This window comes from Syngnathus leptorhynchus, chromosome 1 (genome assembly GCF_054491065.1).
Source record: "Syngnathus leptorhynchus isolate UIUO chromosome 1, UIUO_Slep, whole genome shotgun sequence".
NCBI classification, from domain to species: domain Eukaryota; kingdom Metazoa; phylum Chordata; class Actinopteri; order Syngnathiformes; family Syngnathidae; genus Syngnathus; species Syngnathus leptorhynchus.
Window position 1 is genome coordinate 347,664 of NC_141195.1, and position 24,612 is coordinate 372,275.

At 43.7% G+C, this 24,612-nt stretch overlaps 1 protein-coding gene across 3 annotated transcripts in view; it reads right to left on the reverse strand.

Annotated features, from left to right (window-relative positions):
• The window catches only part of LOC147061357 (sodium channel protein type 8 subunit alpha-like), a 120,148-nt gene that overhangs the window by 19,009 nt on the left and 76,527 nt on the right, over positions 1 to 24,612 (reverse strand). For 2 of the 3 annotated variants that reach the window (XM_085922571.1, XM_085922563.1), the window contains exon 20: positions 15,114 to 15,287. In XM_085922571.1, the coding sequence (XP_085778697.1) occupies positions 15,114 to 15,287 (174 nt within the window). Of the gene's footprint in view, positions 1 to 3,210; positions 3,334 to 15,113; positions 15,288 to 24,612 lie in introns of all 3 variants that reach the window. The other variant, XM_085922577.1, reaches the window with a different exon arrangement.

Below are 24,612 nucleotides of genomic sequence, written 5' to 3' on the forward strand. Positions count from 1 at the left end.
GTGGGCAGAAGTTTAACAAATATACTGTGTTCCCATTGCCACAACACTGTGACAGAGCGCTTGTCTAACACTCCCCAGGAGGGAGTGTGCAGAGCTTTCAGCAGCGGCGGAGTTAGTGAAGGAACGGTAGGACGAGAGAGTAGGGAGGACGGGCGTTTGGTCAGGTGGAGTTGGGTGGGGTGGATGCAGCACTGTGCTACACATGTGCGCCTGAAGGAGGCAGAAGTGAAGATGTGAAGTGACATTTTTTTGGACCAACAGTCAAAAAGTAGTGACAACTAAGAGAGGTGGAGTGGGGGTGCATGAGAACTTGTGAGATTTGGCCAACAGTATGTGATAATAATAATAATAATAATAATAATAATATATTATTATTATTATTATCATCATTAATGAATATAAACTGACAAACTTCCTATTAAACAGCTTTTGACTATAAGTTAAAGTTCTTTTTTTCCTCACCATGGTTGGGAGGATCTAAAAACAACTTTATTGTGGCCCTAGCAGCAGGAGGTAAGAAGGCTCTTTCTAAACCAGAGTTTATTGTTATTCTGACAAATAAAAGGCCTTTTTGGGAGCTGCAACATACACCAGAAATGTTGCAGCCCACTTTCACCAATGGACACAGAATTTGGTGGACATGTCTGTCATAACAGTAGCACTCTGCTTGGATATGTTTTCACTAGGCACTCTAGCTTCCTCCCACATTTGTGTTAAATTCATTGAATACTCTAAACCAGGGGTCCCCAATCGAAGTAATATTTATGGATTAACGGTTAGGTTGAGCAACAGTTGGATTTTGTTCTGAAAGGGAATAGCTATACAGTACAATTATTATTAGTATTTATAGGTCTAAGTTCAAAGAAAAAATTAAAATATCTCAAATACCTGATGTGCTAAAAAAATACATTTGAAATTGGCGTCAAAAATATGTTCAGGGACACATAAAGCTATCTCTGAATAAAAATGACAATGATTGAAAGAAAAAAAAAAGGTGTATCATTCAATACTATGCACACCGAACCAAGACCATTGTATCAAATCATTTGACACACATATACGTACGTATTCGCCAGAGTGCCAGAATTTTACCGGACAGTCAACTTGGGCCCTCAAATAAAAATTACTGTAATTTCTGGACTATAAACTGCTACTTTTTGCTCAGGTTTTGAACCCTGCGGCTTGTCATCCGGTGCGGCGTATCTATGGATTTTTCATGATTTTTGTGATAACACAAAATCAGTACACATACACTCGTAAAAAGGCTGTGGACCGCTGTTGTGCGGCACCGCTTTGCTGGGCGGAGGGATATGTGACACGGTCACTGGGGAGAAGAGTGGTGTGTTGATCGCATGTCCACCCCCAGGCAAATGGTGCCGTATAATTGACACAAAGAAGAGAGAATGAGATCAAGATGGATATTACTTAAGAAGCTCTTAACGTAAGAACAACAGCTGCTCATACATGCACTGCGGAGGTTTCATCCGGTCACTAGGCGGCACTGGGCTATTGTTGATGACATCTTGTTGAGTCACCCTTTTCTTTATTTATTTCCCAGTCACATCTACTCTGGAGCTATACGTGCAGCTCGCTTGTTTAATGTAACTTAGTGCTTTGTGCATGAAAAAAGTTAGCATGATAAGATCATGGAAAATGCTAGAAGAAATGCATGAAAGTGACAACGAAAGAGAGACTGAAAAAGTGTGTGGTGAAGTATATCTGACGCTATTCCAATCAGACACTGAGGAGGAAGACTTTGATTGTTTCAGTGCACAGGAGGAAGATGAAGACAACGGCTCTCAGTGACTTTTACTGGTATTTTTTTCAACCAGCCCTGTTAATGCTGTGCTCCTGTGTTGCTGCTGTGTTACTGCGGCGTCTGAGTGACTTTTACCGGTATGTTTTTTTTATCCAGCCCTATTAGTGCTGTGTTACTTCCGTGTTGCTGCTGTATCACTGCCGCGTCACAGGCAGTGTTTGGAAAGAAATGTTAAGGTATGTTATTAAAACTTTAAAAAGGCTTTCTGTGTACCATCTTTCTTTGTAGATAACTCACGTGCACATGCGCCTTTTAGTACAATGCGGCTTATTGATGAAAAAAAAAACTAAAATTTCCCCTAATTTTGCTGGTGCGGTTTATAATCAGGTGAGGCTTATAGTCCAGAAATTACGGTAAATAAAAATAATCAAATGTTGGCATAACATTATAATTTGATGTTTATTGGTTGTATATTTTTTGTATAAACTATGTTGTTTTTTCATTTCATTACAAAACAGAGCATTTTTAGCCTTTTTGAGTGAGGCTTTTCTTTAAACTGATATTTTCTCTTAGATCCTCATAATTATGAATTCCAGTCACAGCTTGAGTCGGGCTGCAATTTGATGACCACTTCTGTAATTTTAGATTTACAATGTTGATACACTGGACTGAATACATGATACTGTGACATTAGTGGAAAACTATATGAAGCGTTGTGATATTTTGCACTGTCTATTTTCAAGATCCTACAAAAGTGTCTAAACATTAAAAGAAAAACAACGTTGTTTTCACATATTTAGGATGTTACTCGTTGCCTAGAGGTTTGACGTCCTATGGATCCTTGCTGGTTGTTGCACTGAGCAATGAGTGTCACGGTAGTTCTTTTATTGTGCTGAGGAAGGAGTGGGAGGTTATGGGCATGTGTATGAGGAGGTTGTGAGGGAGGTCAGGAGGTAGGTGCGGGTTGTCATCTTCAATGAAACCGGCGGTTGAAAATCAGGTCGAATGAGGAGCTAATTATTGATTTAATCTCTGTGTGAGATGGCATGTAAGCGTTGGCACTGTAACAGGGATAACATTTATAGTAACAAGCTCGCAGCAATGTAGGAATGAATGCAGTAATCTGAATTTCTTCTTTGTCACTCGTGATGAGGCAGCTTTGCTTTAAAAATCAATGTCAAATTTTTCAATAGTTTGAGAGAATCAATTGCAATGCACGTTGTTCTACTGTCTCTATAGCTGCATCATGACTTGTTCGCTAATGTTACAAAAAGAAATAAGACATGCTACAGGATTAGAAAGATTGGCCTTTCTGGTTTAAGAGAACCCCCTGCCCCCAAAGAACATTTTGGTGGACTTTTTTGTTCGTGTTCTTTTGCTTTCAGTTCTAGCATGCTTGAACCTGTTGAATGGGCATGCGGAAGGATCAGCTGCTTAGCTTTGGATCTTACCCTCATCCCTTCAAAACGTGACAAGGCTCTGAGGGGTCTCAAGGCCCTTAGTGTCCTGAGTGATTTAATGGGCCCTAGATCGGAGTAGCCCAGCGCATTAGCTACAAGGCTGACTATAGACACCTACACAAAAAACAGAGAAGCAAAAGAGGTTCCAAGCTGTTAGAAGTGTGAGATTATTTACTAAGGAAGAGAGAGGGCCCTGGCATAGACGAGGAGAGTTGCTTAACATACACACATTAATCTATGCAATGTATATGCATGTATAACATTGCATTTACACATGCATAGACACTTGAAAGAGAAGGTCAGTGTTTAGTATAGGTTTTAATGTGGGTGGTGTTTTTTAATATAGCAGAAGGCCAAGGGGTTTATTATTGTCAGTTAATTTGGGGCAAAAGTCCGGTGTACCTGCAAAAAAATGTGAAATTGAGAGACAGAGAGAAAGCGTGAGTGATGGCGGGTGACAGACCGCGAGAGAGAGAGAGAGAGAGAGAGAGAGAGAGAGAGAGAGAGAGAGAGAGAGAGAGAGAGAGAGAGAGAGAGAGAGAGAGAGAGAGAGAGAGAGAGAAGACTCAAATCAAGGGCAAATCAGGCAGAGAATGTGATACGGTTTAGTACAAGCAAGAGGAGCTGGGGGGCACAGAGGAAGACTTGGGGACGGGAAGGCAGGAGGAAGAAGAAGATAGGTCACCCTGCAGGAGTCGATTAAAGACCCAACAGATTGGAGAGCCTTACCCTTGCCCCTCTAACATTGTCTCTCCGTGTCGCTCTTGGGCTCAAATCCCAATCACAATTTAAGACAGACAAACTAATGGTACCTAAGAGAAAGAATACAAGTCAACATGTACAAGTGTGTCACTGGCTGCATCATTTCTCATATATCACGTAAGTTCAAATGGTCACACAGTTTTTGGGGGTTAAGGGGTAGGGGTTCAAAAAGAAGAGCCACAGTCACATGAACCACAGACAAGAGACAAGGTTGGACATTTTGGGCACACCTGATGGATTTATAATCATTTGAAGGACAGCAAAACCTTATTGGCTACCGTCCCATTGTACACAATTAGCAGCACGACAAGAAACGGATGCAGCCCCTCTTGTGTCAAATGTTTTCAGTGCAAAATGCAAACTACCAATGGGAAATGAACCAAAGTGGCCTGTTTATAAACCACTGAGCATCTACAGCTGCAGCGCTGATCTAAGACCAGCACATTTACAACACTGGATCATTAAAAAGAGGAGGAAATGGACAATAGTGAGAGTCATCAATATTTAGTGCTAATGTTTCTTGATGGCCACTTGGTGAGTAATGTGGAAAAGACTTCACTACATCTCCTCATTTAGACTGAATAACTTGTGCTCATATTTATTAATTGTATTTGTATGTTAATTGAAATATTGCTGGTAGATTGCTGGTAGAGTTAATAACAGGCCACTAATACTGTCATACGATTTACTGAAGCTCAAATTCGTCTAGCCTTGTGTCACATGCTCATTAATACAAGTTGTACATATGTTTAAAAACTAGGGGCTGGGGGGTGTAGCCATTTCTTACAAACAAACAAAATATCAATAGTCAAAACATGCGAGTTCACCTCCAACCAGCCACTGACACCAAGTGGTCAAATGCACCACATGGAGTACAGAAACATCCAAAGCTTGCCAAAGTTACGTAGGGAGGATTATACAGGCAAAATCTTTATTTTGATTGGAGCCAGAGGTAACTCAGAAAAAGTGTTTAAGGGTAAAATTAGGATGATAAAAGAAGAAGATAAGAAAAAAAGAAGATAGAGCTGTGTCCATCTACTAGAAACCAAAATGATCTACTGTAATTTCCGGACTATATGGCGCACCTAAATATAAGCCCCACCAGCTAAAGTTAGGAAAAATCCAGTTTTGTTCATATATAAACTGCACCAAACTATAAGACGCAGGTGTTTAAAATAAAATGTCCTCATTTCTATTTTTTGTATTATCAAAACAAATCATCTTACAATATCATAAAAATCATGAAAAATCCATAGATAAACTGCACTGCCCATAAGGCATGGGGTTCAAAACTTGTGCAAAAAGTAGCATCTTATAATCCGGAAAATACGGTAGATTTGTAAATACCATATGCGGCCTCTTAAAATAAAAATGTTTGCCTTCATTTACACGACAATGTTTTGGGGTATTTGTCACCTTCAGCCTGACCCCATGGAGCGCACCCATTCAGGGTGCCCGGCCTATGGCCCCCTGCTTGGCCAGCTGGATTGGTGTGGTCAGTGTCTCGCCGTCCTTCTGCAAGTCAAGGTCAATGACTTCTGGGGCTGTGATCCCAGGATGACGACAGCGCAAAACAAACAGAAAAAAAGCGAACTAAAACCACAAGGGAAAAACAGAACAGAACCATGAAAAATCATCTGAATGGAAACAATATGTATGAAGAATGATACTTGCTAGCTTCCTGCTCATACACTGAACTTTCATTTTGAACTACAGCATTTATTTAATCCAAATATTAAAGTAGACATACATATTATGGAAAATTTACTTTAATCGTTTGTATAAGAATCCAGAATAACTTGGGTCTCTAGAGTACCTGCCCGATAATCAAGTGAGAAATTACAGAACCAAATAAATCTTACACCTATCCACGTGTGAACATGCTCTTTTAATGGGAATTTGGTTATTTTCATATTAGCTGATCCCCCCCTCCTTACCAACACTACCGAGCTCAAGGGCAGGGACGGATGGTCTGTCTGTCCCTGATCAACGCCCATTTTGCGGATGAAGGACGAGGGGGGAGAGAACGTTCGAAAAAAGGTCAGACTGAGAACGGACGAAAGTGAGGTTTCGTCCGATTATTTAATCATCCCTGTCCAGGTCAAGTGCTGACTAACATCTGAGGCATGAGCTTTAAATGTTGAGTATTGTGAAGCCTTTCTTTCATGGCAAAAGAAGATACCCGTTTGCTTTACAGAGAAAATCTCTTCAGCTTGAGAAAGCTGCTGATCGTTGATGTATAATATCAAAACGGTATTGTGACAGCTTGTGTACAACTGACACATTGTTTGACGCTTGTATCTCGAGTGCGCATGCACGTGAGGCGTTCTGGAGGACGAAGGCGGGAGTGAGTGGAAATACACTGTGTGCAGTATTATTAGGCAAATTTTATTTTTGAGAATGAATTTTGTTTTTGAACAATTACAAAGTTCTCAGTGAACCGAAATGCTAATAAACCTTCAACTTAAATATTTAAGACTGTAAAAGTGAGATTCTGTCTTTCTTGGGAACATTTCTATGATTGTAATTTCTAGGATTATTATTTCTATTAATTATTAGGCAACTATTAGTGTGCAGAATCATTACGCAACTAAAGTAAAAATCTCACTTGTTTATTTTCATTTGTTAAAGTGAGAACAATAAACAAACAACTCAAAATTTAGAAATTAACATTTGGAAATTATTGACCAATATAGCAACCCTTCATTTTAATAACAGTTATAAGACTTCCATCCATGGAGTTGGTCAGATTCTCATCTGTTGGCGATGTAACAACCACAGCTTCCCAGACATTGTACACAGAGGTGTACAGCAAAGCGGCCGCGATTGTGTGTGATGTGAGTCACCCCGCTCACTCTTTGTTTGTACTTCTGCCCTCTAGGAAGAGGTACAGATGCCTGCGCTCCCGCACCACCAGACTCAGAAACAGCTTCGTACTCCAAGCTGTCCGGATCCTGAATTCCCTCCCCCCTCCACCCTCTGCTGCATGACGTCCTGTTCTTTTGCGCTATGATCTGGCTGTCTGCTATTAGCGCGCTTGCTCCATTTTGCTGCTCTTATTTGTCTTTTTATTTATTTATTGTTTATTTATTTGGGTTATTTGCTTATTCCTTATTCGTTGCTCTTGTCTGTTCGTTTTTACTCTTTGTGTTATTTGATGTGAGTGTTGTGTACTGTGTCTAGTCACCGTGGGACGGTGGGAAACGTAATTTCGATCTCTTTGTGTGCCTTGGCATGTGGAGAAATTGACAATAAAGCGGACTTCGACTTCTTTCAGCGTTAATTTCCCATTTAGGAAGGGCCCAATCGTTCAGGCTGATAGAAATAGATGTTGAGTACACTGTTATTCTTTATCCTTCGTCTATTTTGAGAAAAAATGTCAGAGACATTGAAACTATAATTGTAACCCCCCCCCCAAAAAAAGGCAATATATGTCTCCTTTAACATGTACATCTCTACTAGAGCTTCATTTAACACTGGATTCTAGATTCGAAAGTCCCTGATGTTCACATTGACACAACAAACAGACACAAATATGTAAGAAAAAGATGCAGTAACAAAAGGGTCATGAGGAAAGGAGTCAGCAGCATACACACAAAGAATAGATGGGCTGTTTTAATGATGGTGCTCATCCCCCCTTTCGAAGGTCCACGGTAACAGTTGCATCTCACAACACAGCACAGCAGAGGCCACAACACCAATCACCACAATTCAAACTTTTTTTTTTTTTTTTTTAGCAGGGGGAGTGCCAGTGAAGACCAAACTTACCGCTGAGCGCCTGTCACCCACCATCATTACATGTCATCAAAACATCATCACAATGCAGAGGTTACATTTTCCAAAAGGAGTGAGCGGGGTGATGGTAGGAAATAAAGGTAGTCACTCTTGACAGCACATTCACCGAAGGTTTGGGAAGATGCACCATCCCAAGTGCTAGGGAACACACCTACTGAGAGGGAGACTCCAATAGCAACAACTTTGAACAACTAATCATATTTATATGTACTGTATGTAGTGGTAATTATATTGTCTCGATATTGTCGTGCTCTTGTCTCGGTATCAAAGCACTCTTAGTGCCCTGAATCGCAAATGCCTCATTTAAGATCAGCCAAAGAGCGCTCTGTCGCTTCCAGGAAAAAAAAGAGGTGTGTGTGCCTATATGTATTGAACAGAAACTTTTGGACTGAGTGGCTGAGGATTTGAAGAAAAAAAAAAAAACATTCCACCCCCCATCCCCCTCCCCTCTCTCTCTGAAAAGCTGAAAGTGATTAACAACCCCCTCTGCCACGTGCCTGACCAAAACCTTATCAGAAAAGTGTAATTGAATTCATGCCATACCCTGATTAAAAAAACTGTTCCTTTAATTTATTTGAGCAGTATATATATATATATATATATATATATATATATATATATATATATATATATATATATATATATATATATATATATATATATATATATATATATATATATATATATATATATATATATATATATATGTGTGTGTGTGTGTGTGTAATTAATTTAAAAAATGTATATATATATATATATATATATATATATATATATATATAGAGAGAGAGAGAGAGAGAGAGAGAGAGAGAGAGAGAGAGAGAGAGAGAGAGAGAGAGAGAGAGAGAGAGAGAGAGAGAGAGCACGAGAGAGAGAGCACGAGAGAGAGAGAGAGAGAGAGCATGAGAGAGAGAGCACGAGAGAAAATTTCATATTAACAAATGACCTTTTGCAAAGCCACACTGTAAATGCTGACTGGCCAATCACAGCACAGACAAAAAAAACAGTTCATTGATATTGACATTCAACATATTTTAAAGGATTTAAAAAAATGTTTTTGATTCTTTTTTGTGTTTGAATGATTGTAATGGAGGACTGCACAGCGGCCAAGTGGCTAGCATGTCTACCTCACAGTTTTGAGGTTCAGGGTTGCAATATTAGACTCAGTCTCCCTGTGTGAAGTTTGCATGTTCTCCCTGAGCTTGAGTTTTCTTAGGCTGTATGCCATAATCAGCAATATTTAAATAATAATAAGAGGCTTGCAATATTTCAGTTGATTTGTAATGAATCCAGAATGTATGACATTTTGTTTTTTTTAATTGCATTACAGAAAATAAAGAACTTTATCACAATATTTAATTTAATTAATAATTATCTAATTATTATATATAAATTGGGCATTGAATTGAAATTGTACTTCCATGTGTCCCTTTGATCCGGTGATATCGCCTTCAAAGGCATACACAACCTTCTGACTGTTTCCTTGTCAAATATTCATTCACTCATCCTCTGGACTGCGTAACCTCACAAGGGTCGCGGGCGTGTTGGAGAGCCCAGGCCAATAGTCTTCGGGATGTGGGCGGGGTACATCCTGAACTGGTCGCCAGCCAATCGCAAGGCACATATAGATAACCATTCACACTTACAATCACAACTACAGACAATCTGAAGTGGTCAATCAGCCTACCATGCATGTTTTAGGAATGTAGGATGAAACCGGAATATTTGAAAAAACCCACCCAGGCATGGGAAGAACATGCAAACTTGACACAGGAAGGCCTCTTTACTGTGCGGTGGACGTGCTAAACAGTGATCTACCATGCCACTCCATTACAAATACAGTGATCCCTCGCCACTTGGTGCTTCACCTTTTGCGAATGCGCAACTTTGTGGCTTTATAAGTGACGGGAGGACGGCGTTTAAATACACGCTGATTGTGTGGGGCGTGCCTCTGAGCAATATGTGTCACTGCAGACAAGCGTGGGAAGCGCGGCATCCAACCTGTCATGAACAAGGCAGGACAGCCATGTGCAACACGGACTGTTTATTGCAGGGGTGTCAAACTCCAGTCCTCGGGGGCCACATTCCTACATGTTTTCCAAGTTTCCCTCGTTAAACACACCTGATTCAAATGATCAGTTCATCCTCACGTTCTGCAGGATCCTGATAATTCCCCGAGGACTGGAGTTTGACACCTGCGATTTAGGGTATGGAGAAAAGGGAGGCTAGAATGCCAACAGAGCAGGTGCACGAGGCAACTGACGAGCCAGTCAGCAAGCTCGAACACGAATCAGGTGGCAGGTGGGCGTGTGTCAAGGCAGACAACCAGCCAAGCGTACTGCTGTACAGCGGATCAGACAAACGGAAATCAGGTTGGAGGCGTGCATATGCCATATGCAGACAAAATGGCACCGTGGACTGGCCGGCGATGGAACGGTGTCAATATAAACCGGTGCCCATGAGTAATGTGCGCGTCTCAGCGGACATGACTGAGTTCAAACGCATCCGAGGGGAAGAAGCACCAACCGGTAGAGAAAGAGTTGGGACACGTGACAATACCACTGTAAAGGCACAATACATGCACAGAATAGAGTCGGGATAGTTAATCAGGGAATGGGAAAGGTTTATGTCAAGTAAAAGTATTGGTAAAAGATTTAACTTGCGTACTGGAGCCCAATGCAACAGGAGATTCATGGGCAACTCACTGGTTTCACTATGCATGATGCCCCCCGGGTTAGTGTAGTGTGGTAATTCTGAAGGTGGACACATCGCATGGCTTGGCAAGGAAAAGCCACTCTTCTAATTTACAATCAATTGCCCTCTAGCGGCCAATAAGAAACACCACGTCCAGGAAATTTCAATACGATTGTTTACATTTCTAAATAATACAGAGATTGTTTCTATTTTGTGGATTTTCGTTCTTCGCGATATCTCCTGTGAAAAACAAGGGACCACTGTATACTTTTTATGAAAACAAAAGTGAATTTCCTCAAACAAGCATCCTATTGAAAGCTTGACAGATTAAGCAACAGCAACTAAGCAAAAGGTCATTGTGGTATGGTGACGCTTGTTTTTGCCACTCAGTAGACACTGACAGGATTCACCGGTTTGGGCTGAGGTATTGGACACTGTGGAGAGGCATTTAGTTCAAGAAGAAGGACAGAAGGTGGAGAAGTTTTGATCTTTTTGAATTGCCTCCATAAAAAGTTTTACATTGTTTTACATTCCATCTATGAATATAAAACCATTCAGTAATATGGCGAACTAAAAGGGGAGTTGTGTAAGTGCTGAAGAATAGAATAATGAATCTATTTTCTGGTCATTCAAAATTGACACATGAAACAAGGAATAGAGAAAAAAATACATTGACGGGTACATAGCAATCAACAAGTCAGAAACAAATGCAAGACACATCCCACAGCTCTGAGCAACACTTGAATATGGCTACAATCAGTAGGCAAGTTTTTAATTGTTTGATCCAATCAACCTCAAATCCTATGACGCATCAGGCATAAAATTTGGTCCTGCAGTGAGTGTGCACATACAGTAGAAGTGTCTCAGAGGAACAAACCAAGCATAAAAACTTGATTGATTGGGAAGTCAAAGGCATGTGTCCATTTCATATAGACAGATGAAGAATCTTAATGTGAAATATGTGCAACAGGATCCAAATTACCCTTAAATGGAGGCATTTTGCCCATAATAAGTGCTACTAAATTTTCCATGAACTTGCGCATGTATGTGTGGGCGCGCGCGCGTGTGTGTGTGTATGTATATATATGTGTATATATATATATGTGTGTATATATATATATATATATATATATATATATATATACAGTAATCCCTCCTACTTCGCGGGGGTTACGTTCCAGACCCACCCGCGAAATGGGAATTTCCGCGAAATAGAAACTAGATTTTTTTGAAGTATGAGCCATAATTTAGCCATAAGATATTCTATTTTTATCGCTGACATCAACCAGCTCGCTGCTAGGGGACTTTCATATCAATGGACTGTGCGCTCCGCATTCATGCCTTAGCGACGAGACTAACAGTGTATTGCTATGTCCAGATGAAGGCCATCGCCGGTGGAGAGAACGCCCTGAAGTCACATGTGACAATAAAGTATACTGTACTGACTCTTTAATTTATTCATTTCAAAACAAGAAAACGACTTTTAAACATAAGCTATCATTATTAAAGGAAAATGAAGAAACTCAAGTGGCCGCGAAACCTCGTGAAATGATGAAATTTCTGCGATAAAATCATTAATTTATTTTTGAAAACCCGCGATACAGCGAAGCCGCGATAGTTGAAGCCGCGAAGTAGGAGGGATTACTGTATATATAAAGTCTGAGGAGCAACCTGGCGGCGTCTGATGGACCGAAACAATATGTCCCAGAGGTGTTCTATCGGGTTTAGATCAGGTGATCGTGAGGGACATTCAATTGTGTCAATTCCTTCATCCTCCAGATACTGTCTGCATACTCTTGCCACATGAGGCCGGGCATTGTCGTGGATCAGGAGGAACCCAGGACATACTGCACCAGCGTAGGGTCTGACCATTGGTGCAAGGATTTCATCCCGAGACCTAATGGCAGTCAGACTGCCGTTCTCTAGCCTGTTGAGGTCTGTTCGTCCGTCCATGGAAATGCCTCCCCAGACCATCACTGACCCACCACCAAACCGGTCATGCTGAATGATGTTGCAGGCAGCATAGCGCTCTCCTTGGCTTCTCCAGACCCTTTCACGTCTATCACAGGGGCCCAGGGTAAACCTGCTCTCATCTGTGAAAAGCACAGGGCGCCAGTGGCGGACTTGCCAATTCTGGTGTTCTATGGCAATTGCCAATTGAGCTCCACGGTGCTGAGCAGTGAGCACAGGGTACACTACAGATAGTCGTGCCCTGAAGCCACCCTCGTGAAGTCTGTTTCTGACTGTTTGGGCAGAGACATTCACACCAGTAGCCTGCTGGAGGTCATTCTGTAGGGCTCAGGCTGTGCCAAACCTGTTCCTCCTTGCACAAAGCAGCAGATATCGGTCCTGCTGATGGGATGAGGACCGTGTACGGCCCTATCCAGCTCTCCTAGAGTAACTGCCTGTCTCCTGGAATCTCCTCCATGCTCTGGAGATTGTAATGGGAGACATGCATGCATGGATGTGCCATCCTGGAGGAGTTGGACACTCTGCGCAACTTCAGGAGGGTTAAGAAATTGCCTCATGCTCCCAGTCGTGATAATGGCTCTTGCTAAAGACAACACTTGTGGAAAAACAGTTAAAAAAGATCAGGAGGGAGGAACTTGAAATGGCCTCCACCTGCAAAACCAGTCCTGTTTTGGGGACCATCTCGTTGTTGCCCCTCTCGTGCACCTGTTGTTAACTCCATCAACACCAATGCAGCTGAAACTGATTAACAACCCCCTCTGCCACGTACCTGACCAAAACCTTATCAGAAAAGTGTAATGGAATTCATGCCTTTACTGTTCCTTTATTTTTTTTTAGCAGTGTATACGCTCTCTCTCTCTCTCTCTCTCTCTCTCTCTCTCTCTCTCTCTCTCTCACTATATATATATATATATATATATATATATATATATATATATATATATATATATATATATATATATATATATATATATATATCCATTTTCTGAACCGCTTAGTCCCCACGGGGGTCGCGGGCGTGCTGGAGCCTATCCCAGCCGTCATCGGCCAGTAGACGGGGGACACCCTGAACTGGTTGCCAACCAATCGCAGGGCACACAGAGGCGAACAACCATTCGCACTCGCACTCACACCTAGGGACAATTTGGAGTGTCAGCCTATCAAGCATGTTTTTGGGATGTGGGAGGAAACCGGAGTGCCCGGAGAAAACCCACGCGGACACGGGGAGAACATGCAAACTCCACACAGGGAGGGCCGGAGGTGGAATCGAACCCGCACCCTCCTAACTGTGAGGCGGACGTGCTACCCACTGCCCCACCGAGCCGCCTATATATATATATATATATATATATATATATATATATATATATATATATATATATATATATATATATATATATATATATATATATATATATACACACACACACACATACATGCATACACACACATTTGTGATTCATGTGTTTCCATTAAAAAAAAAGTTAGTCTGGAGCCCTGATTATACATTACATTACAAACTCAGTAGAACACATGCCTTTATACTCCAGTCAAGCATAATTTCTATAGTAATCTATCCGGTGTCAAGTGACAAGAAGCTAAAAATATCAGGTCCTTCATCAGTATCCTAACAAAGAATTAGATTCAATTTTAGTTTAAACATCCTCAAAACATTATTGCTTCATTCAGAATGTGATAAATTCAAGCAGAAACATTATAGCATTTGAATTCATAATACAGTGGAGCCTCCGTTTTCGAACGTCCCGGTTCTCGAACAATTCGGTATTTGAACAAAAAATTCTAGATTTTTTTGCTTCGGTTGTCGGACGAAGTTTTGGTTGTTGAACTTCGCGAGATGAGCCGAGAGGGCCCGCATGCCAATGGACTCCGTTCGTTATTACATTCTCGTTACTCTGAGGATTGCATCAACTCAAATCAGGCCTCCAAATGAAGGAAGTGGGAGCAGTAAAGCCATCCTAAAACACAAAGACGCTCCTAAAGCAATGCGACAGTGAGTGCCCGGCCGGCGTGCTGCGGGCCGTTGCGCGATCGGACCAAATTAAGCTCCCTGCGCACTTGCTGCGAGGTCTACTTCAATTTTGGAAAGTCCATCAAGACTTTAAAAATATTTTCAAAATTTTAGTGACCGCTCTGTCACAATAATGCGACCAGTGCGGTGCAGTTGCGCGGTCGGCGGCGCGCTGCTGTTGCGCGTTCGGCGGTGCGCTGCAGTTGCGCGGTCCGACAAAATTAAGCTCCCTGCCCACTGAGGTCCACTTAAATTTTAGAAAGTACATCAGGACTTTCAAAATATTTTCTAAATTTCAGTGGCTACTCTGTCACAATAAAGCGACCAGCGCGGTGCAGTTGTGTGGTCGGCAACGCGCTACGGTTGCGCGATCGAACAAAATTGCGCAAATAAAAAAAATACTTAAAAAAATGGATTTATTTGGCTTGGAACGGATTAATTTTTTCCATTATTTGTAATAGGAAAACATGATTCGGAATTCGAACGATTCACTTCTTGAACAGCCTTCTGGAACGGATGGTGGTCGAATGCCAAGGCTTCACTATATTATTATTTACACACATTTATTGTACTATTTAAGACAATTTTACATGTGGACCAAGGACTTATGAAACACTCTAATAGAGAATATAAATGCACTTACGTCCACAATGAAGAAGTCCAACCAACACCAAGCGTTGGTGAAGTATTTGACAAAGCCATACGCAACCCATTTCAGCAGCATCTCCAGGATGAAGATGTAGGTAAAAACCCTATCTGCGTACTCCAGTATTATCCGGATGGTTTTTCTTTGCTCAATGTACACATCCTCAAAGGCCTTTGAGTAAAACGAGACACAGATATATGTCAGGGATGATTATACCTCGAAGATTTACAATCCGGCTAATGAAGTGTGTGCATCACCATGACCAACAGTGACTCGCAGGGAGGATAAAATCGCTGTGATACGTTTAAAGAACAAATCAAGATGTGCAGAAATATTATAAAAAAAAATACGGACCTATATATTTATATATAATAAAATATATTATAATATATTGTTATTCAAGTAGCGTTAGGCACACTTGGGAATAAGCATCTTATCCCCGCAGAAAGAGAACTGCAATTTGAAAAATGGTGCAAAAACTACCAATCTTACCCTCCTACTTCCACAAGACTGTAAATACCGTAATTTCCGGACTATAAGTAGCTCTGGAGTACAAGTCACACCAGCCATAAGATTCATAATAAAGAAGAAAAAAAAACACATATAAGTCGCACCGGAGTACAAGTCGCATTTTTAGGGGGACTTTATTTGACAAAATCCAACATCAAGAATAGACATGAATAGGCAACAACAGGCGGAACGATGCTAATGTTACATAAACAAATGAGGAACTGAGAACGTGCCTGACGTAATATATTAACAGTTATTCAAATAACTATAACAGAAATAACACATTTATCAAATCATTCGTGTCACTCTAAATCAGGGGTGTCGAAACTTTTTGCAAGGGGGGCCAGGTTTGATAAAGTGAATGGGCCCAGGGGCCAATGTTTTTTTCGGTCATTTTTTAACTACAGAAATTTCATGCAATTTCATGTTTTATAACACTGTTATGAAACAAATTTCATTGTCACAATTGTCTTTCTTTTTCAAATGACAAAATAATCAAATATAAGTCACTCTGGCAGATGGGAACAACTCAAAAAACACAAATTTTGCCTTTCATTCATATCTGAAGAGTCAGATAACAGTAAAATTTAATTTACATGAGTTTAAAATTATTTTTGCCTCATGAACATTTTAAACAGGACTTATTAGTAATGCAAAGTCGTCTGTTATTATTAAAACTTAGAACGAGTGGACTTTGCTCTTGTCATTTACAATATATTTCAGAAAGTAATAGTTTGTGTCACGTCTACAGGTTCATAACATCAACAGTATCAACATGGCCACTTCGTAGCTTGCTTTAGTGATATTTACTTTCGACTCACAGCCCCGCGTGAAGAATCGCTGTTGTGATGCCAGTTCAGCTTGGATTGCTTCACTTTATCAGCGCCATCATTCAGTGTTAGCTTGTCGTATGTGTTAGCATGTTTAGTCTGATAGTGTCGCTTTAGGTTGAAATCCTTAAACAAAACAACCGTCTCTTTATAAATTAGACAAACACAACTGCCTTGATTTTCAGTGAAGAAGTATTGTAATTCCCATTTCTCTTGAAAGCGACGGCCCTCAATGTTAACTTTCAAGATTCAAGAGTTTTTATTTGCCGTGTTTGTGCGTGCCAAACAAGGAATTTGACTTTGGTACATCACAGCCTCTGTTCAACATTTAGGTGACGAACAACACTCACGACATGTGAAAAATGACAAATATTCTCAAACATCCCCTGAGCTAAAACTCCCAGGAGGGCAAGGAAAAACTCAAAATTCCAACTAGAGGAAATGAGAAACCTTGAGAAGAGACCACAGGTGTGAAGAGCAGAATGTTATTGCACAGCAACGACTTTCCTCGTTTTTGTTGCAGTCGCCATGACAAGTGAGCAGAGAGGGGTGCTGTTGCCACATTTTGGTAATAGGAGGACTTACAATTTCAAATTTCAGGATTTTTTTTTTTAATCCACTTTGACAGTGCAGGCGGGCCATAAATATTATATTATAAGACCAAAACTGCGGGCCGTATGAAATCTGACCAAGGGTCAGATTTGGCCCGGGGGCCGGACTTTGGACAAGTCTGCTCTAAATCATTCAATCCATCAAAATCTTCGTCCTTTGTGTAAATAACGCCGCTGCTGACTCCAGAAGTACATGTGGCGCTGAGGTCAGACTCATCATCATATACCGTAATTTTCGGACTATAAATCACGTTTTTTTTCTTAGTTTGGGAAGTGGGGCAACTTATACTGAGGAGCAATCTATATGTGAATGTTTTCACAAATTTTCAAAATTCAAAAAAAAAAAAAGGGAAACCGCGATAAAAGAACCGCAATGTAGCAAAGGATTGCTGTAATTTGAATTTCAAGTTGCGTCAGCAGCGCGGCGGTTGGACAAAGATTCGATCACGGAATGACGAAGATGACGAAGGGTCCCACGTACTACCGGCATCATTAGCGTCTTTGTTTGTAAGTGACACGGAGGACGAAGAGTTTGAAGGATTTAATGATTTGGAGTGACACAGTAGGTTTGAAAAACTATTATGGCTTTTACGCACGCCCGGTCCTACTCGACGGAGCTCTCTTTCACCTCCGTGGATGAAAGTCGGGGGGCGGTGCTCGGCCGGGTGGCTGTCCGGGGACGGTGGATGGGGCTTGGACATGGCTTTTACGCACGCCCGGTCCTACTCTACGGAGCTCTCTTTCACCTCTGTGGATGGAAGTCGGGGGCCAGCGCTCGGCCGGGTGGCTGTCCGGGGACGGTGGATGGGGCTCGGACATAGCTTTTACGCAGGCCCGGTCCTATTCTATGGAGCTCTCTTCCACCTCCGTGGCTGGAAGTGCCACCTCCGGGGATGGAACTCCACACCGTCCCACGCCTGGAAGTCGACGCCGGTGCTTGGGGCCGTGTGGCGGTGAACTATTTATGTTATAGTTATTTGATATATTTTATTTTGTGGAGCAACTTGTATATGTTTTTATCGTTACAGTTCAGTAGTTGTTGGCTCGTTCAACTCTTGTTTTGTTAAATAAAGAGCTGTTTACCAAACCCACGTCTTTGCTTGTACTTTGTTAACGCTACAATATAGTTATATACTAGATCTGTGAAATAACGATGAGGCTGACGTCAGGGTGCCCGCGCGCCGTTGCTGATAAAGGACGAGGAATTAAATCGATGGATTTAATGATTTGGAGTGACACAGATGGTTTGATAATATTGTTGTAATATAATAGTAATTTGAAATATACTTTATATATCGTTATATGGGTCTGTGGAATAATTAGAAATGCAATTTATGAGTCCGACGTCAGCGGCGCGGCGCATATGCGGCGCATACGCGGCATTGTTTACATAAAGGACAATCGATGGATTTCATGAATTGGAGTTACACAGATGGTTTTATAAACGTGTCATTTATGTAATAGTTATTAGAATAACTCTGAATGTTACATCAGGCCCGTTCTCAGCTCTTCGTTTGTGTTTATGTCCCGTTAGCATACCTATCGTTTTGCCTGTTGTTGCTCATTCATGTCTGTTCTTGGTGTCAGATTTTGTCGAATAAATTTCCCCCAAAATGCGACCTATACTCCGGAGCGACTTACATATGTTTTTTTTCACGTTATTGTGTATTTTATGGCTAATGCGATGTATATTCCGGTGCGATCTTTAGTCCGAAAAATACGGTTAACTATATATCAAATAACTATAACAAATAATAATTTAGTTGACACATCAGTGTCACTACAAATCCTTAAATCCATCAAAATCTTCGTCCTCTGTGTCACTTAAAAAAAACACTGCTGCTGACTCCAGAAGTACATGCGGCGCTGACGTCAGACTCATTGTCAGTTGCGGTTCCAGTTATTCCACAGGCCTATATAACTATATATAAACCGAATATCAAATAACTATAACATAACTAACATCTGGGTCACTTCAAATCATTAAATCCATTGAAATCTTCATCCTGTGTCTCTTATGAACAACGCCGCTGCTGAGTCCGGATATACATGCGGCGCTGAGATCAGACTTATTGTCAGTGGCAGCTCCAATTATTCCACAGGCCTAGTGCACCCTCATGCGGTTTAAAGTAAAAATAACATGTGAAGTGATCAATTGTGTGAATGATCAAGTCATATTGTGTTAATAATTTCACATATAAGTTGCTCCTGATTATAAGTCGCACCCCCGGCCAAACTATGAAAAGAACTGCAACTTATAGTCCGGAAAATACAGTACTTGTCTCTAATAGAGTAGATTCACACTGCAGATAAATGTGACCCTGATCAGCATTTTTTGCCCATGTGACCGGTCACCTTTTTTTTTTTTTTTTTTTTTTTTTTAAACAGTCTGAACGGCTCAATCATAATATATTAAAATCCAACCTGGTTTACTTTCATACCTGGTCTTTGATCAGATACAGATGCAATTTTGTGCAATGCAACTTCAGTCTGAACAGCCAGATCACATCGGATTTGAAAGACCAAAATGCTCAATGCGCAGGCAGGAGACAGTGCTTTTGAGGGAGATTGCCAATTGCCCATGAGTCTGCAAAATTGTTTTGAGTTATAGTAATGAGTTTATATTCGACTTTAATTTAATTTCACTTGAAACATAAAGCACAAACGGGACATTTACCGTATTTTCAAGAGTATAAGTCACACCAAATTATAAATCGCACCAGCCATAAAATGCACAATGAGTCGCATTTTGGGGGAAATTTCCATCCATCCATCCATCCATCCATCCATCCATCCATCCATCCATCCATCCACCCATCATCCATCTTCTTCCGCTTATCCGGGGTCAGGTCGCGGGGGCAGCAGCTTTAGGAGGGACTCCCAGACCTCCCTCTCCCCAGCCACTTCATCCAGCTCATCCCGGGGGATCCCAAGGCGTTCCCAGGCCAGCCGAGAGACATAGTCTCTCCAGCGCGTCCTGGGTCGTTCTCGGGGTCTCCTACCGGTGGGACATGCCCGGAACACCTCCCCAGGGAGGCGTCCAGGAGGCATCCTGAAAAGATGCCCGAGCCACCTCATCTGGCTCCTGTCAACGTGGAGGAGCAGCAGCTCTACTCCGAGTCTCTCCCGGATGACCGAGCTTCTCACCCTATCTCTAAGGGAGAGCCCGGACACCCTGCGGAGGAAACTCATTTCGGCCGCTTGTATCCTGGATCTCGTTCTTTCGGTCACAACCCATAGCTCGTGACCATAGGTGAGGGTAGGAGCGTAGATCGATTTTGGGGGAAATTTATTTGACAAAAATCCAACACCAAGAACATACATTAATAGGCAACAGGGTGAACGGTATGGGATGCTAACGTTACATAAACACATCAAATATGAACTGAGAACATGCCTGACGTAACATAATAAGAGTTATTCAAATAACTATAACATGAATAAGTTTATCGAACCATCTGTGGTTCAAAACATTAAATCCATTGAAATCTTCATCCTATGTGTCACTACGCTGACTCCGGAAGTAAATGCGGCGCTGACGTCAGACTCGTCGTCAGTTGCAGTTCCAATTATTCCACAGGCCTATATAACTATATATAAACTATATATCAAATAACTATAACTTAAATAACAAGTTTATTAGACCATCCGTGGCACTCCACATCATTAAAGCCATCGAAATTTTCGTCTACTGTGTCACTTATAAAACAACTCAGCTGACTCGGGAAGTAGATGTGGCGCTGACGTCATACTCATCGTCAGTTCCAATTATTCCACAGGCCTAGATCGTCCTTATGCGGTTTAGTGTGAAAATAACATGTGAATGAATACTGGGGGTGCACATCAGTGATGACCTCTCCTGGACCACCAACACTGCATCACTGGCGAGGAAAGCTAAGCGCCACCTGTACTTCCTGCGGAAACTCAGGCGAGAAGGTGCTCCACCAGCCATCATGGCCACATTCTACCGTGGCACCATTGAGAGCGTCCTCTCCAGTTGTATCGCTGTGTGGGGTGGTAGCTGCACTGAATACAACATGAAGGCCCTGCAGCGCATAGTGAACACGGCCGGGAGAATTATCGGTGCTTCACTCCCCTCCCTGAAGGACATTTACACCTCCCGTCTCACCCGCAAGGCGACCACAATTGTGTGTGATGTGAGTCACCCCGCTCACACTTTGTTTGATCTGCTGCCCTCTGGGAAGAGGTACAGGAGCCCGCGCTCCCGCACCACCAGACTCACCAACAGCTTCATACACCAGGCTGTTAGGATCCTGAACTCTCTCCCCCCTCCGCCCTCGGCTGCATAACGTCCTGACCTTTTGGCTGCCTTGCACTACTCTCGTGCTATATTCTGACTGTCTGCTGTATGCACACTTGCTCCGTTTTTGCTCCTCTTATTTGTTTATTTATTGATATTTATTCATTGCGCTCCCCTCCTTGAGTTGTCACCTTATCGTGGTGGAAGGGTTTGGCGTGCCCCTATGATCCCAGGAGCCATGTTGTCTCTGGCGTCATGCCCCTGGTAGGGTCACCCATGGCAAAAGGGTCCTAGGTGAGGGGCCAGACAAAGCACGGCTCAGAAGACCCCCTATGACAAAAAAGACAAATGGACCTAGTTTTCCCTCGCCCGGACGCGGGTCACTGGGAACCCCCTCTGGAGCCAGTCCTGGAGGTGGGGCTTGAAGGCGAGTGCCCGGTGGCCGGGCACTCGCCCATGGGGCCCGGCCGGCATAGCCCGAACAGAAAACGTGGGTCCCCCTTCCCAGGGGCTCACCACCTGTAGGAGAGGCCAAAGGGGTCGGGTGCAAAGTGAGCTGGGCGGCGGCCAAAGGCGGGGAGAACCTTGGCGGTCCGATCCCCGGATGCAGAGGCTGGCTCTAGGGATATGGAATGTCACCTCTCTGGCTGGAAAGGAGCCCGAGCTGGTGTGTGAGGCAGAAAAGTTCAGACTAAACATTTTCGGACTTGCCTCCACACATAGTTTGGGCTCTGGTACAAGCCCTCTTGAGAGGGGCTGGACTCTCTTCCACTCTGGAGTTGCCCACGGTGAGAGGCATCGAGCAGGTGTGGGCATACTTATTGCCCCCCGGCTGGGCGCCTGTACATTGCGGTTCACCCCGGTGAACGAGAGGGTAGCCTCCGATGGTGGGGGAAGATGCCGGTCCAACCTGGCAGACCCAAACGCTCTGTGTGTCACGTCTCGTACCCAGCCGTTCCACCATGTGTCTGTTGTCATGGTTTCTGTCTGTGTGCTCGCCCCTCCCCTCCTGTGTGCCCCTGATTAGTTTGATTATTCTCACCTGCCTCTTGTTACCTGTCATGTATATAAGTCATGTCTGCCCCTCATGCCCGTCGGATCATTGTCTTTTTGTTGCGGTTGCTGTTGTTTTGTTGTCGTGTCGTCTTCATGTCTTTTTGGTCCCTGTCGTTTTCAAGTCTGTTTTTGGTTAGTCAGTCATGTTATCGTTTTGTTTAGTCATGTCAGTTTGCAGAGTCTGTCTTTGGTTCCTCCAACAAACCCTGGTACAAGCTGCACTTGGTCGCCCTGCCCCATTCCAACCGTGACACTGTGAGGGTCTGCTGGGAACGTCTGGCAGAATCCCCTGTCAGGAAGACCTTCAACTCCCACCTGCAGCAGAGCTTTTCCCACGTCCCGGGGGAGGAGGGGGACTTTGAGTCCGAATGGACCATGTTCCGCGCCTCGATTGTTGAGGCAGCCGACCGGAGCTGTGGCCGTAAGGTCGTTAGTGCCTGTCGTGGCGGCAATCCTCGACCCCGCTGGTGGACACCGGCGGTAAGGGATGCCATCAAGCTGAAGAAGGAGTCCTATCGGACCTTTTTGGCCTGCAGAACTCCGGAGGCAGCTGACAGGTACCAAATGGCCAAGCGGAACGCGGCTTCGGTGCTTGCTGAGGCAAAAACCCGGGCGTGGGAGGAGATTGGCGAGGCCATGGAGAATGACTTCCGGACGGCATTCTGGTCCACCATCCAGCGTCTCGGGAGATGGAACCGGTGCACAGACAACACTGTTTACAGTGGAGATGGTGTGCTGCTGACCTCGACTTGGGACGTCGTGAGTCGGTGGGGAGAATACTTCGAAGACCTCCTCAATTCCACCGACACGCCTTCCATTGTGGAGGCAGGGCCTGGAGACTCTGAGGCAGACTCTCCAATCTCTAGGTCACTGAGGTAGTTGAAAAACTCCTCGGTGGCAGGGCCCCGGGGGTGGATGAGAGCCGCCCGGAGTTCTTAAAGGCTCTGGATGTTGTGGGGCTGTCATGGCTGACACACCTCTACAGCATTGCGTGGACATCGGGGACGGTGCCTCTGGATTGGCAGACTGGGGTGGTGGTTCCCCTCTTTAAGAAGGGGGACTGGAGGGTGTGTTCCAATTACAGGGGAATCACACTCCTCAGCCTCCCTGGTAAGGTCTATTCAGGGGTGCTGGAGAGGAAGGTCTGTCGCGAGGTCGAACCTCGGATTCAGGAGCAGTGTGGCTTTCATCCTGGCCGTGGAACAGTGGACCAGCTCTACACCCTCGGCAGGATCCTCAAGGGTGCATGGGAGTTCGCCCAACCAGTCCACATGTGTATTGTGGACTTGGAGAAGGCGTTCGACCGTGTCCCTCGGGAGGTTCTGTGGAGGATGCTTCGGGAGTACGGGGTGACGAGCCAACTGATAAGGGCAGTTTGGTCCCTGTATCACCGATGCCAGAGTTTAGCCCGCATTTCCGGCAGTAAGTCAGATTTGTTCCCAGTGAGGGTTGGACTCCGCCAAGGCTGCCCTTTGTCATCGATTCTGTTCATAACTTTTATGGACAGAATTTCTAGGTGCAGCCGAGGCGTTGAGGGGGTCCGGTTTGGGGACCTCAGCATCACGTATCTGCTTTTTGTGAATGACGTGGTGCTGTTGGCTTCTTCAGGCCGTGATCTCCAGCTCTCACTGGAGCGGTTCGCAGCCGAGTGTGAAGCGGTCGGGATGAGGGTCAGCACCTCCAAATCCGAGTCCATGTTCCTCGGTCGGAAAAGGGTGGAATGCCCTCTCCGCTTCGGGGATGAGATCCTGCCCCAATTGGAGGAGTTCAAGTATCTTGGGGTCTTGTTCACAAGTGAGGGTAGGATGGAGCGTGAGATCAAGGGGCGGATCGGTGCAGCGTCGGCAGTAATGCGAACTCTGTACCGGTCCGTCGTGGTGAAGAGAGAGCTGAGCCAAATGGCAAAGCTCTCGATTTACCGGTCGATCTTGGCTCCTACCCTCACCTATAGTCACGAGCTATGGGTCGTGACCGAAAGAACGAGATCCAGGATACAAGCGGCCGAAATGAGTTTCCTCCGCAGGGTGTCCGGGCTCTCCCTTAGAGATAGGGTGAGAAGCTCGGTCATCCGGGAGAGACTCGGAGTCGAGCCGCTGCTCCTCCACGTTGAGAGGAGCCAGATGGCTCAGGCATCTTATTAGGATGCCTCTTGGATGCCTCCCTGGGGAGGTGTTCCGGGCATGTCCCACCGGTAGGAGACCCCGGGGACGACCCAGGATGCGCTGGAG